The sequence below is a fragment of the Metopolophium dirhodum genome, chromosome 2 (assembly GCF_019925205.1).
Source record: "Metopolophium dirhodum isolate CAU chromosome 2, ASM1992520v1, whole genome shotgun sequence".
NCBI lineage: Eukaryota > Metazoa > Arthropoda > Insecta > Hemiptera > Aphididae > Metopolophium > Metopolophium dirhodum.
This window is the reverse complement of record NC_083561.1, coordinates 18,020,597-18,040,318: the sequence shown is the minus strand read 5'-3', so window position 1 is coordinate 18,040,318 and position 19,722 is coordinate 18,020,597. Positions and strand designations below refer to the sequence as shown.

Sequence of the window (19,722 nt, the reverse complement as noted above, 5' to 3'; positions counted from 1 at the left end):
GTTATGTTTTTTTTTTTTTTGGTTTTTACCAACTATTTCAATATCTAGGTCCTTACAACGAAATTTCAACTTTTAACTTCCCCAAAGAAAAAACTAGATCCAATTTAATACCAGAAACCCCCATCAAAGTTAATTATCAGAGTATTTTTCTACTAAAAAAAGAGTTTTCAGGCACAAAAAAATAAATATTTAAAATAACTCATCCCATCATTGTAAAACCAATAATTCATCGCTCTGCTCTAAATCTAAATAAATATGATACAATAAAATAATTATTCATTAGGATACCTACCTACTTTGTACAATGAAGAATTTTAAAAACAAATGAGTTTAAATTACTAATAAGTAATAACTATGGATTTAAATGAAGAAGTAGATTTCATTTTTCTTCTTCAAAAATAACTAATAGGTACTTACAAACATGTACAACCATCATGTTTAAATATTAAGCCAGTCACATACGTATATACGTAATAATTCATATATATTATAAAATGTGACAATGAAGTTTAAAATTGCATAGTTTAACATTTAAAACTACCAGTTGAATAACTTCTCAAAATCACAAATAAAATAAATAGATGATTTTAAAGACCGTAGTATACCATTACTACCTACGGAATTATAGTAGGTTAATGTCAAAATTAAAATAATGAAACGACAACTTGTAGTAGGTACACAATACGAATAATTAAGGTGTATCTTATGTTGATGATGAACTACATTAAGAATAATTATTAATATTTTGTTTTTTTTCTTTTTTGAGATACAACTGTGAATATTAATTTTCAAGTTGCAATACTCGTATATTATAATATCAAACGAGGTTACGGCATTAAGAAAAATTGAATTACGATTTAATCCCGAGATTGTTTTAAACTCCCGTACAATTATAAATGCATAATTATTTTTGTTTTAATAAGTTTCTGGAAATTAGACTTTCACGAATTTCCTAAATATAATTTAAAACGGTAATCACCATATTATACGTGTCGTTTTGTATTTCCAATTATTATAACTATAGAATTTATAACATCAATTTATAGGTACCTAGTTATTTTGAATCTTATATTGTGTTTTAATTATTTGAAAACATTTAAAAATTATTTTAATTCGACGTCGTTTTATAGAATAAATAAAACCCTATATAATTTTAATAAGAACACGTATAGTTTATAAACGTAAAACTATTTTTTTTTTTTTTTTCTAACCGATATGTATTACAGTAATATAGTTACAATTTACTAGGTTGTCGATTTTCCGTAAATAATATGTTTATTTGAATGTATCATATACACACTGTGCACTAAGATTACTTAGAGATAATCACGAGCATAAGTACCATTATGTATAAAAAAAAAAACAAATTTTTGAGATAGAGTAAAGATGACCTTTTGACACAGTTTTAAAGAGTAAAGGACAGTAAAATTTAAACGGACCATTGAAGTAAACGGTAGCGTCCCTTTTAAAATTAGTGCTGAAATACCAGTTCCTATATGAAAGTCCTCAGCTAATCTAAAAGTACCAAACGACCCAACTTAGTGAGGGATCAATAATCGCATTCCTTATTCCACTGCAAGTAATTCACAATGATTGTTCTTTTTTTTTTAAACTATTTATTAAAATCGACCATACCAAGTTATTTTTATCTGTAAATTCAATAATAAATACGAATATAATAAACATAATATTATTATGACATTTATTTATTTATTACAAAAACGTACATAACATTGTCATGTTGTGATATAACAATGTATAGTTTGAATTTTACGAAGGTTTTTTTTTATTATTATTGTGACATCGCTAATGGCGTTTAGAGTCGCTTGCGCATTACTTCCTCAAGAAAAAACTGTTCAAAACTACAGATTCTAAGAATGTATACATTTTTCCCCTTGTTCCTCGTTTCATTTAATTTATTTAGATTTTGGTACTATTGTAGTCACATAATATTGTGAATTATTCTTTTTAGAATAAGGGATGAAAAACTTAATTTACCACAAAGGAAAAATACAAAAAAAGAAGTAAACCTGTACTTAGACCTGTACTTAGACAAAAAAAATAAATTCTTGTTGGTTTGAAAATGTTAATTCTTTACCCCAAATGAAATAATTAAACTTTATTTTTATGTTATATAAAGTACTTCCTTGCGATATTATTTTAGATTCTAATTGGAGTAAGTAGGTAATGTATTAGATTTCCAACAATAATATTGAAGTTGATTTTTTTTTTGACTAATCAGTTTAACCTACCAAATTAAGAAATTTGTAATAATATAAACATAATATATTGGGGGATAGAGTGGCTGAGCGGATTAAGGCGTTAATTGCGACGCACACCGGCGCCGGTTCGAATGCAGCCACGGGCGGCATTTTTCTTCAGGCAAGTCACAGTCTCTCAATAGAGAGAAGTGCCGCCTTCCCCCGCCCGGCCATGGCAGATACCTACGGGTGCCCACTAAAAAATCTGCTAAACCAAAACACACGTGTTTACTAACCTACAATTTATTCCTCCCCTACAACAGCTAATGGCCATAGTTGCCGGGCTTCATGATCAATAAAAAAAAAATATATATAATATACTTAATACAAACTTAGAACTACCCAACTATATTCTTAGAAATAGATGTTGATTCATTCGTCAAATATAAAAATCATATTTTTCATATGTTCTGATTTACTTTGAATTCATACCCAATAATACATTTGTTACGGCGAAGTCTTTTCAATTACTCTCAAAAAACACTAAGCAGAGAAAGTTTCTCAGTTGTTATAGTTGTTTTCTTTTCTGTTTAAATAAAAAAAAATAAATTGAAATATAATATTGGTTCTGACTGCAGAATGCCAGAATGTATTCATATTTGATCTCTGTGGTAAAAATCTGAATGAAAAATCACAACATAAACCAACAGAGGATTTTATAGCTACAAATACTGCTGGTATAATTATTTGTGAAGCATCGCATCTATTTTCGTCTATCGTCTCACCGTTTATAAGCGTAGACAATTTTTGAACAACAGTTCTACATGGGCTATTTTAATTTTAAATTTAAACGACTTACACTTAGGTTCCTTTATCGTATAAATCATATTTCAACAATATTGTATAATATTATAAGTCAAAGACAATAATTGATTATTTCATTATTTGAATATTATCATAAATTTGAATAATATACTTTATCTTTATGCTGTATAAATGTATGCAGGATGATTTACCAATATAGGTAATATTGTATTATTAAATAATGCATTCACAATTTGATTTGTAGAGTTTTATTACGATGTCCTGTTCCAATAAAAATTTGTTTTTTCTAATTACATTAACCTTTTACTGTAAATTTTAAGATAATATCGGTGCACAGGTTGTTTTCTCTCCGACACACGCGTGAAAATTAAAATTCACAATCAGCTGAATTAATCTTTTATTTTTAGAATTAATGATAGAGCATAATATAGAGCAACTCAAGTTAAGATCCGTAATTGTGAGTATTACATTTACGGTATTTCAATTTTTTTTATGTGAGCATTTTTAATATTTCACATAGATAGAGGTACCTATACTCTTGACTTACATACAAATTAACATATCGTTAATGTACAAACACAAATAATTTTTTTAACGTTATGTTTAACGATAGCTAACACATAAAATTGGTTGCGCTCGGTTCGATGTCAGGTGGGAGGAAAAAAATTGTGAGGTGGCATCGTCTTGTCGTGGTTTTCCTGTTAACTTTGATAAGTATTAGGATTTTTTTTTATTTTTACATTCTTAAATCGCTAATAACTAGATCCGATTTTCTACTTGAAACCATCCTCAACGTTTAAAGACGAAAATTAAAATATTTTTACTGCTCCAAAACGTGATGAAAATTAATGACACGCAATATCATTCTAAGGCCAATTCATTCGGCGCTCAGCTCAGAATCATAAAAAAGTTTGATTGTTTGAATAACCATAAGACACTCATTAATTGGTATTAAAAATCTTAATTATTTTAAAATACGTTCTTTAAGTGTACTTAAATATTCAAAAATTCAGAATTTTAATAAACGCTGCATACTTATAATAAAAAAACTGGGTTAAGCGTTGTAACGTTTTAAGACAAATAATAAAGTATGTTACGTGGAGTTTAAGACAAATAATGTAGTGAATTACGTATGAAGTTGTTCGTACAAAAACCGTGGAATATACATTTTTTTACATGTGCCTATTAAATAATAATATTAATTTTACTTCCGTGTATAAATAAATAATAATTGATAACAAAGATATTCTATATTTTACAGCGATCGTTTTGTGGAAACTATTCAGACATTGGATATTATAAATATGAAAGATCTAATACAGAAATGTCAGTTCTACAAGATAACGTTGAAAGAGTCATTACCATTCATTCCAAAGGTATGTTCTACGACAGGTCTATTATTTAAAAGTATATTATAGTATAAACTATAATATTATTATTAGTAAGATTGTCGGACACGTGTTCTAACTTCTAAACAAAATTATGTTCTAATTTATGTAGGTATGGCACATGCCGTTTTTATCGTGAATCTGCTGCCGGTGTATAACTTAATAGGTAGCTCTAAGACTTGAAATAGTTTGAATTTAAGGGACATTATATAATATAATTATTAACTGACAAAATAATTATATTAAATAATATAATATTCCCAGTTGTACCTACCTATACAAATATTTGACGGACAATTATACTGTAATTATTTGTAAAATTAATAAATAATAACAACGCAATTGTGAAATATAATATTATGATCCCATCATCTAATGCTCGATGAAACCTGCCATCGACACACCTAAATAATTGTTGATAATTTAAAATACTATATTATTATACTATGGTTTTGTAAATACTATACAAAAAAAAGGTATTTTTGTTTTGGAAATTTATTTTATTTATCTACCTTTTACAAGTTTTTTACACATTTCGTAATAGCTATAATAGTTTTATCTCTTCCTGTACAAAGCAGCTTTGGTAGCATATTTTTTTATAATATAGGTAGTAATAATTATCAATTCATTTTAGTGTTAAATTTTCGAGAAAATAACAACCTTGGAAATGTTAGTTATCTCATATTTTTACCAAATAGGTAATAAGTTATCAGATATTATAATAAAAGTCATAATAGTTTATCAGACAGATAAGACAGTTTATCAATAAATTATCGAAATAATAATCTGTTTTAATATTACTTTCTGCATTTAGGTATATCCACCTATAATAATAGTATAATATGAACAGTATCGAAAAAGTAAAAGGCAATTATTAAACACTTTGTTTAAAAATATGTTTTAAATGTTAAATGCCATTCATTTCATGATTCGCGTGTTAATTTTAGAGTTATTATTGTTATTACTTTGTTTTTTTTAGCATTTATATCCGATTTTGGATTTTGCTCGTAACTTTGCAAAGTATATTATATACATTTAAAATGTCATATCAGTAGTGCATTTAGATTTTATTGGTACTAATCACGACTTATAATAGTCTACTATGGTACTAATGATGTCGTTTTACAATTCAATTCATGCAATATTGGCATGCATTTAGGTAAAAAGTAGTACTATATAATATTACTGTCCCGACCGGGATAGCTAAAAGTTTTTTTTACAAAAAAAATTGTTTTGCCATATATCTTCTAATTATAAAATAGTAATATAATATGAAAAAACAATGTGTGAACACTGATCGGGGGTCTATTTTAGGGATTGAAAGAATACACTATTTTGAGGTCTACTAGATGTCATCGATAATATTTACAAAACTTGTAAAGAAAATCTGGTTTCAAAAAGTACCTAACGATCCATGTCCACCGTGATGAGCGCGCGCGTGTTTGTGTGTGTGTAGGTGTATTGGTGGAGGGTGGGAGGGGGGGGGGGTATTTGTGATCGATGACGTGAGTAATCGCTACATACCAAGCCTGCAATAGCGGAAAACGCACGTCTCGTGTAGTTTTGTTGTAGTGTTATAGACATTCGTAACGAAGTTCTTGCCTCATCGAATACCTACGCGATTCGAAACGTTTGTCCGAGTTTAGTATTTAGTTATTTTGGAAAACGTGGTTTGATCACGGGAAACGAGAACTCGTGACCGTCCCACGCGGCCGTTAGTAATCCCATGGCTGACGACGCGTGCGTGCATAAATAATTTTTCCCCACCGTAATATCGTAGTATATTTATATATACAGGGTGTACTTATGTCATTGTACGGTATTTTATTATTGACATTAATGCCTTAGGTATGTATGGGGGTTAAAAAAAATTGTGTAACGAAAAAAGTACAATGTTTTGTGGTGCTCTTCTCGTAGTGGAATAAACTTGAAATTTGAACCATATATAGGTTATACTTATTGGTAGGACTATATTGGTAGGTATCGCATACAAAGTATAAATTTAGGAGTTGAAATTCATAACTCTTCTTATTTTTTAGTTTTGGACATTTAAATTTTATTTCGTACTTTTCCTATCATACTTTTCTTAAAATAGCATTAATTTGGATTCTTTATTAGGTGGCTAAGGAGGACTAAGGTAATAGGTACCTAATGGTATTTGATTTTCGTTATAATAATATTAAAAATCTGTAATTAACTTAGATTAAAAGTATGCCTAAGTTAGGTTCCAAACTAGTTAGGTTACAAACCTATATTGAGATAGACTATTTAATTAAATATCTTGCAAAAACTTTATTTTACATCACGATTATTAAATAATTCTTAAAGAATTTCAACTGCTAAATTCATACTTTGCATGCAATACCTACCAATATAGGGAACTTATGGTTCAAATTTCAAGTTATAAAAGTTAGTTATAAGAAAAATGTATTTAGTTCTTGTAAATTAAACCTATACCAATTATTTAAATTAAATGTATTAATGCAGATTTTACTAAACTTTAGAGGGCCATAGTTAATTAACTAACGAACCAAAATTGAGAGAAAAAATCAGAAAAAAAAGTTTTACCAGAATCCATTAAAAATATAGTAGTTGCTGTTTGAAAAAATAAAGTTGATTTTGCTATTGGTACACCTGCGCGTTTAAAAATTTAAAAATTGTTATGAAAAAAATTGCCTGTTAATAAAATAAAGAAACACGTTTTTTCTTCGTTTTAACGAAATTTTATGTCATTTTGATCCATAATCGTTAAAAACCCCGCGTTCAATGACATAAGATACACCCTGTATATAAATATACCCATATGATATGTAGGTATTGTAATTTTCCGTAGGGTGAAGAATGTTCTGTTCGTAACACACATCGTTTCACATTCAAACCATCCGAACGTCGTGGATTAGCTATTATCTCTTAATTAATAAGCATGCAATTATTATGCCGTCTGAAATAATTAAATAATATGCAAGTAAGCTTCTTAAAAATAAAACAATATTTTTTAATTAAAAAAAAAAAATATATCAAACATGGTGACTTTAACCATTGTTTCATTACCAGTAAATCTTTAAAATGGCTTTTAAATTAAATGGTATTGGTTTTGGTACTTGTGCGTACTCTATCAGCCGTTCGTTTTAAATCTGAAACTATAGTAAACATTAATTTACACAACCCTGAAAATATTCAATTGAATAATTTATATTTACCTATTGCAGCCTCAGTATTTTTTCATGTTGTCCAGTTTGAAAGAACGGTGATATTACCTGTGAGTACCTACGCGTTTATATATTGAAAAGTATCTTTCAATATATCAACAGAGGTAATTGGTGCATATTTAAAATGTGAAAAATAATCAAGGGTCAAGTCCTCGGATACTACTATATTAATTGTCATATTATTGTCCTCTTCAATGTTGTTAACACATTTTGATTTTGATATAGGTATGTATACAATAATCTATTTCATCTGAATATGTATCCTGTTTTTAATTACAAACAACTCTAGCAAGGACGGTTTATTTTAGATAGTCGTTTTTTTGATTTTGGACAATTTTAACCCGAACATTTTTTATTACTGTTTCACCCCGGACATTTTTACCTAGATTCTATACGGATATTTGCGGGTTATTATTTTTAAATCAGCCACGAAATCGTCGACGCTGCAGTCTGCAAAACGTGAACGAACAATAATATATTATTATTACTATCACGCTTGGTAACAATAACACTATGTAAGGCGGGTACGATATTTTTAAAACGGTTTTCCACTTTGTCCCTGGTGGTGACCTAGACCGGGAAGCTGCAGTGATGATATTGTTATTATACGCATCGTATTCGGCCATCTTCACGGCTATACGCGATATCATCCTCGGCCGTATTTTTTAATATTATATATTATTATGTTGTTTCGCCGGGACATGGTTAAAAACAGAAAAGCAGACTACACGGTCACAGCTGCTGCGACTTCGTCCGGCCGATTGCGTGTGCACAGTGCATGTTGGCTGTCTGGAGAGAATTACAGCAACGACTATCCGCCCGGAACAAACTGACAAAATACAAAAACGTCAGACGCCACGCGCACAAACGCTGCGTCTGTAATATTCGCGTACACGACACTGCGCACAGCATAATAATAATATTATGTCACGCTTAGCAAGCCTGGGCGAGTTGGCGATCATTAATTATTCTACCCAGTCGAATTTGGAATATTTAAAAATAATAACCGTTTGTAGTATAGGTAGGTACCAAAGAAATGTAGTAACTTGGTTCGATTACGAGTTTGACGATTAAAATTAGGTATATTTTGTTTTAAGACACCGACTAAGAACAAAAAGTCAGAAAAAAAGTTATGTACTATAAAAAAAAACATTGAAATTTATATATAATAGGTATAGGTATAATAAATTATGTATATATATTATAGGATCCTGAAATAAATATGATCCAACGATAAAATATTTTTAGTTTGTACGATTTCAAATTTATTTACATACGATTTAATAAAATAGTTTGTTCGGAATTTTGAGTTTTCGGGATTTAACAAATGTTGTACATTTAATTATCACCTGAATAGACCGGTATATTGTACCTATATGTGTATTAAAACAAGCTTTTGAATAACTTTATGTTTTTTTTTAAGAATAACTATAGTTTATTGTTACATAAAATGAACAGGAAAAATACAACTTGGTAGTTAAGTTACTCAAACGAGCTACTAAACAAAGTATTTAGTTAAGTAACAGACACAACTAACTTCCAATTACCTAGTTATAGGGTCCATCATTGACGCTCACCACACGGCATAATATTATTATGATACATCTTAGAGATGAGCCGATGCACATGTAGATATATTATATTAGTATATATAGGTAAAATTTTGGCCGATAATCAGTTATCGGTCCATTACGTAAAAATGATAATGTCGCACGCGATATATTTTTCAGGAGAAGAAAATATATATAAAATTACCGATCAAATTCTTCGTCGTATTGGTTTTAATTTTTAATGCACGTCAGCCGGTGTCTGTTGTCCCGAACTTGGCATACCTACTTGTTTAGTGTTCTCGTTGAGAGTTTTTCGGATTTGAATATTTAATACAAATAACAGTCGCGTAATAGTCGTTATATTCTTATAAATAAAAATGTAGGTATTTATTCTTTGCTTGGATAGAAGTGGTATATAGATGAGTCGTGAAAAAGATTATTCTACAAACTCTTTACTAGATGTTTAGATCCTTATTGATTTATACTACAATATTTATTGATGTCAAATTTGTGCCACGCTATTTAATCGGAATAATGCGTTTAGTGATTTCTGATTTGTTCGTAAATTTAGTCTTTAAAAGCTAGATAAAGAAATGCTTACTTACTGACAAAATACGAAAACGACAAAGGCCACACGCACAGACACTATATTATTATACATGACACCGTCCAACATAATATTATTATGATCACTTACCATACGTTGGTACGATATTATAATTTTATGATAGGTATACGGTTTAGAGATGGTCCGATGTACAAATCAATATATTATTATAATATCGGACGATAATGTCCAATGATCGGTTATCGGTCAATTGTGTAAAAAATGATAATGTCGTACCTAGGAGAAGAAAATATTTAAAAAATGATCGATACAATTTTTGTGTACTTCCGTTATATATTGGTTTTAATTTTCTATGACACGTCATTCAGTGTTTGTTACGGACGCTGTGGTGTATAGTTCCCGTCGATAGTCTTTCAAATTTTAATATTTGATACAAATTATTATAGTCTCGTAACGCTACCGTCAAAAGCCACCTTAGCAGTAACTCCAAACAACGTATAGTTTTTCAGGATACAATAAAACAGTTTTCTACACTAAATTAGTCCGTAGAGTAAAAATAATAATTTTTTAAACATTAAAAGTATGGTACCTATATTATAATAATATGTTGTACAAGGAAGCTGTTGAAGAAAAAAAATTCAACGTGTATTAACGGACTTATTGAATAAATATAATGTGAATCAGAAGACGAAAAGCAGTGAGTGCAGTTTTATTTGAAGCTACTGTCAAATGCATTCTGATATCATTGGCATAATAATATGTGTTAGTAAATTGATGTAGGTACATATATGTGTTTTGAAATTTTAGATATTTAAATAAGCTGTTATTACGCATGTGCAATATACCTACATTTTAATACTGGATTAACTCAAATGTATAAATATTATACATGTGAATATGCGATATTATCATCTAATTTATTATCTATCTAAAATTTAAAAACTTAATTTTATGAGCGCACAGAAGTACAGAACACATTACACATTACATGTATTTTTTTTTTTTTTTTTGTCTAAATGGAAATAATATTATTCCTTATAAAGTTACCTGTAACATAGTATAAATATCAATTCTATTTCGGGACCAATGTTAAATATTATGTACTTAAGTTTAAACCAACAATTTGAACTTTGTTGGACATATTCCTCTGTAAATACAGTACTTATATGGCTATACTAAAATAGTCATTACATTATTATAATAGTATGTAGGTATTTATTTTTTACATGGGAAAGTCGTACCTGTGATTTGAAAAATTCTAAACTAAAAATGTTTTACTATATTCTTATTTTGCACTACAATCAACGTAAAATTATAATGACTTCTAATATTGTATCATAAGTTGTGTGTATAAACATGAAAACAAAAAGTACTTCTAAGTTATAATTCATATAATCTAATATTATGTTGGTACAATTATTAGTGTACAACGATGTTAAAATATTGGCTACTTTGACTATTTTGATGGTTTTGCACATTACAATTTTGGTTTTAGCATAAGTTATTTATATTGGAGCGATAAAAATCGAGACCTACATCGGATATTTGAGTATTTTCATGTCGCTTCATCACTTTTTAATTTTTAAATCATTATTGTGTGTGATGTAACAATAATATACCTCAGTTCCCGACTATTTTAATGATGTTAAATTATAGAAATTTAATTTTTGATAAATGTCCGAGACAAAGTTTATGGAAATGTCCAAATTGTAATAATTTTAAAATTAAAAATTAATTATTAAACCTAATTATTATGTAAATTGTCAGCTATACATAACTTGTGAAAAATTTTCCAATGTGTATTGTTTAATATAATGGCATGATATATTATACTATAATATGGTCTATATATGAGGTAATATTATAATATTAAAATACGTAGGTATTTGAATATTTTAGAATAACTTATAACTTTCATACCAACTATCATAACTATCACTCCAACCATCATTAATACAATTATTATGCGTCGAACTATACATATTTATAAATTTGTTATACACTATATATATTAATACATAATATCGAGTAGTTGGTGAAACTATTTAGATTTTGTTTGACGCCATTGGCGGATACACATGTCATTTACACACCATCCGAAATCGAGTTCAGATGTCACACTGCGTGACTATGTTTATGATGAAGTCCAAAATGTAATGATTTTAAAATTAAAAACCAAACCCAAATATAATTATGTAAATTTTCCACCTATACATAATTCGCGAAAAAGTCTTTAATTCGAAAATATTTCCATTGTTTGTTATTCAATATAATGGCATAGTATAATAATATTATACTGTATATTATGGTCTGTAAATAGATAGTATTATAATATTAAAATGTAGATATTTGAATATTTTAGAATAACTTATAAACTTCTGACGTTTCCTTCCAACCATCATTCGTACAATAAAAGTATTATGCAACGAACTGTATATATTTATAAAATATGTATAATACACTGTATTATAATATGTACCTACATATATTATATGTAGGTACATAAATACAATTTAATATCGAGTACCTATAGTTGGCGAACGATTTCTATTTTTACCCTTGTCTGACACCACTGGCGGATACTCACTTTGTTTACTCACCGCGTGCGAAATCGAATTCAGAGGGTCTCACTGTACCCATATAATATGTATTTACTATACACATACGTAGGTGACCTACCGACCTTCCTAACAAAAATAGCAGTGGGTGAAAAAGCGTGAGACTGCGTGCGTAGGACGAGTGAGATGATTTTGGTCCATTTTATTACACGGTTGTGTACTTAGATGCTTTTACCTAACCGTTCGTGTTAGTATGTTTTACACGGCATATCTCGAAACTATAGTCGTTGCACACAAAATAAATTGTTATTTCCGTTTGACAGATCTCATTTATTAAAGAAATTATTTGCGAATTGATTCGTTCAGACTTTAGAATAAGTACCTATACCTACATACCGCAGGTAAATGTGTCCATTAAAATTTTTTTTAATCAGTTTTAGTTTAACAAATTCCTAAAAAAAAAAAAACGTCATATATTACGCTTTTTATATATACCTACAGTTGACCTACCGACACATAGCGGGGGGTGGAAAAGCTTGAGACTTGGCGCGTATAGGAAGTGTACGAAGATTTCCGTCCATTTTATTATAACATGGTTGTGTACTTAGGTGTTTTTCCAAACCGTTCGTGTTTGTATATTTACACAGCATTTCTCGAAACTTTAATCATTTCACACAAAACAAATTGTTATTTCCATTTATTGGATTTCATATAATATTATGGAAATTATTAGCGAATGGTTTGATTTAGAGTAGTAAATATTATAAACACGCTGCAGACAAATGTGTTCTTTTCAATTATTTTTTTATCAGTTTTAATTTAACAAATTCTTAAAAAAGGCCCATCATCTAAACCAACAATATCGTATTTTATTTTATTGTAAGATAATAATATTATGCTGTACCTGCGGCTACATCTATTGAAGTGAAATAATTATTATAACAAACGATGTCGGTGGGAAAAAAATAAAAAATATATTTTAATGATAATATAAAAATCTACATAGTATTATGGTTAGGTATAGAAATATATACTGTAGTGTATAAAATGTAAAAATAATTTTACATATTGCGTATTTACTTTTTAACATAAAAAAACGAAGGATTGTGCGTGAATAAGGATAGTACTATAAGACATAATATTTAATATTATGGAAGGATCAGACATTTGGTTAGACCTCGGATTTAAAGTGAACCGAGAATATGGTAAAAAAAAATGAATAAAAGGAGGGATAAAAATAATCTGAAAAATATAAATGGATTTTTCGTTTTTACTCAATAGAGAATAAAATATTTTTTAATATCAGAATCTACTTATATAACATTATTAATACCTTTATTATTTAAAATGAAATAAAAATGATCACGCTCCTAATTTCACAATAAATATACATTTCCCTGAACATTTTTTTTTATCAATTTATTTAGACTGTGTAGAATAATATTATTATAAAATTAAATTAATCTAATAATACCTAATCGTATTAGTAAATATTCGGGATTTTAGCAAGATTAAAATCAAACATACCTAATAAGCATGTGAACGTAAACACTTTATACGATTTAATCCGCCTTAAGTATAATCTGATTTTAATAATAATATTATGACGAATATCGGAATATGCTATGATCACAGATCAGCAGACGACGAAGACGACGACGACGTTGATGACGATCAATTGTAATTATAATTTGTTGTTATTATTATTTAGGATGTCCCTTATGCGTGGCTTAATGGATAACCAGCAATAAGATATAATCTCGTTAATACCACTGAATAATATCATTTCGCAACAATATTGCTTGAGATATACATAATAATATTATATTGTCTGCCGAAGGGTTGCACCAGTATTATTAGGCTGCATACCGACGATAGACTCAGTGGATCAAAAGACGTTTTCGCAATAACAAAATACGTCGTGGTCTCACGTCCACGTCAAACATCGCGAGGTTCACGTCACAAATATGATATGGAGCTATTGTATAACACAATATTGAACACGTTAAAAATCTATAAAAAGTATATAACAGTAATTACCTACCTACTATAATAATATTACGCGACGTCGTTTAAATTACTTATTAATTTAGAACTTTACTGTACCTAAAAATGTCGAGAAAAAAACTAACCTAAGTGTATGAATACTAAGCATATTAAAAGGTACAATTTATAATTATTATAATTATTAGTATGTACGCCGTATAATAAAATTAGGTATCGTTTTGATGAAACGGATGACCTAAGTTTAATAATTATAGGTATCGTTATTATTATTAGCAACGAAAAAATAGTAATATTTTTTCAATGATAGTATAATAATCTATTACGATCCAGAAGACGTTCTATTAAATGAATAATCGCATGTTACAAGTTATAGAAAAGGTTAATGTTACGGAATGAATTTTTAAAACGAGTTATTTGCGTAGCCACCGGTCTACCGCGTGCGGCTTAATCGTTCAATCATCGAAGTGCGTTAAAGGGGAAACAATTATGTGTTATTTTTTTCGCGCATTCAAATCGTGACATTATAGTACCTGCCTATTTTTATGCACTCTGTAAAACCTCTAACACGCATACTTATGCATCATGCACAATATGAATAATGATTAAGTCAAAGTTATTATCATTCACATTTTTACCAGTAAATATTGTACCGTCAACCATAGATATTATAGAAAATCGTGTTATACTCACTTCCGACCTACCCAGTACCTATATAATATACGTTATAATATACGTTTACCGATGAATAAAAAATTCCGTTAACCGCATAATATCATTGGGTTATTAAAATATTATTTTAGAACCATTTATAATAATAATATGGTAACACAATGTGGTGGCTCGAATTAGGTACAAAAATATTATTAGTAGGTGCCCTATCTATGATTAGAAAAGGTAGTTTGAATAGTTTTTAAAGGTTGTTTGGACAGTTTTTAAAGATTGTCTAACAACTTACATATTATTATGAATACACTATTTTCAGAGCAGTGAAAAAATGTTTAAAAATATTGTGTAAAAATATTAATTGTGAGTCAAGGAAAAAAAGTCCAAGCCCCCAATTATTATAACTGCTTTATAGTAGTAATGATTATTGCAAATTAATTGATTTGTTTTGTTTTTGATGGTATATCTTTTATATTCAATATCGTTGTCAATAAAATAAATCAACCAACCAAATCTCGTTTTAGAGGCTAACAAAGACTCAAATATTTTTACCAGATATTCTAAGAACACTAAGAAAGGTGTTAAACGCAGTAGCAAACACCACATACTTACTTATGCATCATGCGTATGAATAATGTTCAAATTATTATTCACTCTTAAACCGTGGTATATTAAATATTACCGTCAACTGTAGATAATATTAAAGAAAATCCTATTAAGCTCACTTCCAACTTACCTACGTTTCAGGAAGAATGAAAAATTGTACTAACCACATACCTATTATTATTACTATTACATTATTAAAACTTGTTAGGGCTGTTTATAATGGTAACTCACTAACATGTTTATTGTTGTTAATCAACCTTACAATATCGTACGATACATTATTATAACCAAGTATATTATACAATTATGTACTTATACAAAATCGACGTAAATGTTTTCCAAGTAATTGTTGTAAGTTAACTAAATCATTTTATTTGTAATGTTACATTCTAAAAGTATTATCATCGTCAGTAAAATATTTGAGCCAAGGTCGCCTAATCTCGTTTTACAAAGAGTCCAATATTTTTACCAGATATTCTAAGAACACAAAGGTGTTAAATTATGGAATAAACACCACGAAGGTACCCACAACCTACCCATTGTTTTTCCTTGCTTACTAAACATTTTAAAAGTAATTATTAAACAACTACATCATGGCACAATATATATTTTTATTACAATAACCATTTAACAGCAAACGCCAAAAGGTATTGTAGTCCTTTTTTTCCGTAATGGCTAAAGATAAATTGTGTTATGTACATAACGTTATTAATGGTTTTTTTGAAAAAAAATTAAATTAAATATTGTTTAATATGTTACCTTCATATTTTATAAAAATACTGTATAAGTTGTTATATTATATGAAATCAATATTTATTTTTTTTATATACATTTGGGTAGTGGAGAGCAAACTAGTACACAAGGGTACAAGATAAAAGTACCAAAGTAAATACATATATAATATATTGTCACTTATAAGTTATAAATAATTATTATATAATGTCCTTTTTTATGGGGTGATTAATTTATTATGAGTTATGTTTTGGACCTTAAAATTTACCTTTTATTTTTATCGAATTAATGTTTTCACGTAAATAAAATTGTATTTTGAAAATATTAAGTACAAAATATTTTTAATTCCATGTGAATTATAACAGAATAATCATAATAAACTAATGCAATATAACACCATAATATGATACAACTTTTAAATTAAAATATATATTACTTATATTATTTTCTTGGCCAAATGTTTCTTCTATTTATTTCGAAGTGGTTTAAGGTTGTCATCATGGATTTCAGAAACTAAACTGCTAGAAGTTTATGTTTGATATTTTTTTCAATGATCTATATAGTGTAAAGATAAAAATCTTTATTAAATCTAAATCGTTGTTCAATACAAACCCTAGGGATTCTTAAATTATTTTCTTTAAATTTCATTATTTAAGAATATGTTTCTTAATGCGATTTATTGTACATTTATGAATTGATTAATGACATATCAATACATGCGTTTCACATATCACAATCATACCTAGTCCATAACAAATGTCACATTTAGTACTATACAGGGTGATTCACAAAGCATTTTTTTCTTTTTATAATTAATTTATTCAAATTGTGAATTTTTAAATATAGGTATTCAAAGATCATTTTTTTTTCAAAATCTTGAATAATTGTTTGTACTATTCAAGAAGGTTTTCTTTTGGCGATGCAAACTTCTGTTTTTAAAATAAGAACCTCTTTTTTTACTGTAAATTATTTAGTCGATAATCTTTTGAACATTTTGATTTACCTAATTCCTAAAATAGTTCTTAAAATGGTTTACACAAAAATAGGTACATTTTGTTTGTGCGCCGACATCTGTGTATATTATGTGGTTTAATAACAACAACAAATAAAACATAATAATAAAGTGAATTTATATTTGGATAAATACACATTGAACAATACTGTAAAATATTGATGAATTATTATTATATACACAAAAATACTAAGTATAAAATATAATTTGTATTGGCAATTGTACAGAATTCTAGTATTACTCAGGATATTACTCAGGACAAAGATCAACAACGGCAGATCAAGAATTATTACTTTGAGACACAATTAATTTTTGATGAAAATTGTAAAGTTCATTAATAATAACGTTTCATCTAATTGATTACCTAGTATTTAATAACAATTTTAATATGTTATGGTTATTCGTATGGATAAATAACGGTAGATACTTACAATTTTGACCAAATGTTTATGTTAGCATTTTATATATAAAGTATAGTTATAAAAATATTTGGATACTTTTTAAGACATTGATAGACATTTGGCATTTTAAATGTTTTTAAGTTTTTTTTTCTTTAAATATTTATGAAAAATGTTAATAAATAAATAATAAATATATCCTACAAATATATACTTGGTAATGTACAGTGAACACTAAGAAACCGCTTTGGCTCTATTTATCATTTAATTCAAACTTAACACATCCATTACAGTGATTTATTCTATGATGAGGGTACACTCGACAGCTACTGTACAGCAGAGCAGAGTGGACCTACCTTCCACCTTTTTTGTATTTGTTGACAATTTATCATCAAATTGTTTTAATTACCGGTAAAAGTCTTGAAACGTTCTATACAATTAGATTTTGATATTACTTCTTAATAAAACGATGACACAAAAATGATATCAATAACTTGGGTAACAATAAGTAGCCTGAGCTAATGACCTAAGCTCAATGAGTGTTACTGTGTTAGTAGGTAACCAGTCCTGATGTAATCTGTCCGCTCTTTATTCATTCCTCTTGACTAATTAATAACAGGAAAATGTAATCGAAGAATACCATAAAATAACTATGGATAATAATGTCTTTAAAGACAAAATAAAATATAGTTGTTTAAAAAAACATTTCTCGTGGTCGTTTAATTAGTGGTAAAATATATTTCATAAAATGATCGATAGGAAATGGAAATGAAAAGTTTTGAAATTTTACATTATACCTATATTTTTGTTTTTTTATCTAGTGTTTCTCACCATGTACAATACAAAACAAAAAAAATGTGTGACCCTTGGGAGTGATCACACAATTTCATATATTTTTATATTTTATTATTATTATTTTTTATAATTTGATCTATATTATTCCGTATTCATACCATTTAAATGAAATTGAACCAAATACATACTTCAACGCTGATGAAAAAAGTACAGCTAGTAAGCTCGACAGCATCTATGCCCTAATGTTTTTATTAATAAATTATATAAATGTTGCACTTAAATATACATCATAGCGGTGAGGTGGGGTGATAGGTAGCTAAATCTGAAGTCAATCAAACTGTTATACCTATAATATTTTTTATTTTATTCAGTGTCTACTCGAACTGGCTCATTACGTCGTTCTTTTTGGTGGGTCGTTTTTGGCTATAGGTTGCATGCAAGTTCGTTTAATTATTATTATTTTGTTTTTTTTTTTTATTGAATATTGAATTTGAATTTGGAACGTATACTGGAGATTTGTAGATCAGTCTATCCAATAATGAATCACTATCAGCTTCATTAAAATATATGCACACAATTTAGATAACAATAATTACGATTAACTATGGTCTGATGTATTTGCTATACAAAACACACAGTTCTATATTATGAGTACTGTTCTTTTTATATTTAACAATTTAAAGTACAAAACTCATATATAGAAATCACTTAGTTATTATTTGACAATACATTTTACATAATTTTAATTATAAATATTGATCTTATACTCCGAAAAGGATAACATATTAGTGCAGTGGGTGTTTATGATACCTGACGCATTCACAAGTCACAACGGAAATAACTTATATAATGCTTAAGACAAATCTGTACTATGTGGCCGTTGAATGGTCCTACTGTTGGTGCAGGGTTTATTAGCAAATGCTTAGAGTTGAAACCAAATCCAACACATTTCTTGATTTGTGATTTATAAACGTGTGAGAACGCTCTTGATGTGACTGACGTCATCCATGTTTTATGTGACTCACGACAGTTATTATTATTGGTTGTGTATTTTCGCTGCGCTTCGAGCTGTGACATGTTCGTCTTGTTTTTATCAGGACATATACAGTAATATTGTATTCATAATAACATCAGTAGCAGTTCGAGAGGACATATTCTGAGCTTCTACAACAATACAATATTAAAATATGTAAACAATTATGATGGCGTG

At 28.2% G+C, this 19,722-nt stretch overlaps 1 protein-coding gene across 3 annotated transcripts in view; it reads left to right on the top strand.

Annotated features, from left to right (window-relative positions):
* The window catches only part of LOC132938978 (SCY1-like protein 2), a 215,919-nt gene that overhangs the window by 156,750 nt on the left and 39,447 nt on the right, over positions 1 to 19,722 (top strand). For all 3 annotated transcript variants that reach the window (XM_061005962.1, XM_061005961.1, XM_061005960.1), the window contains exon 8: positions 4,288 to 4,402. In XM_061005962.1, coding sequence (XP_060861945.1) covers positions 4,288 to 4,402 — 115 coding nt within the window. The remainder of the gene's footprint in view (positions 1 to 4,287; positions 4,403 to 19,722) is intronic.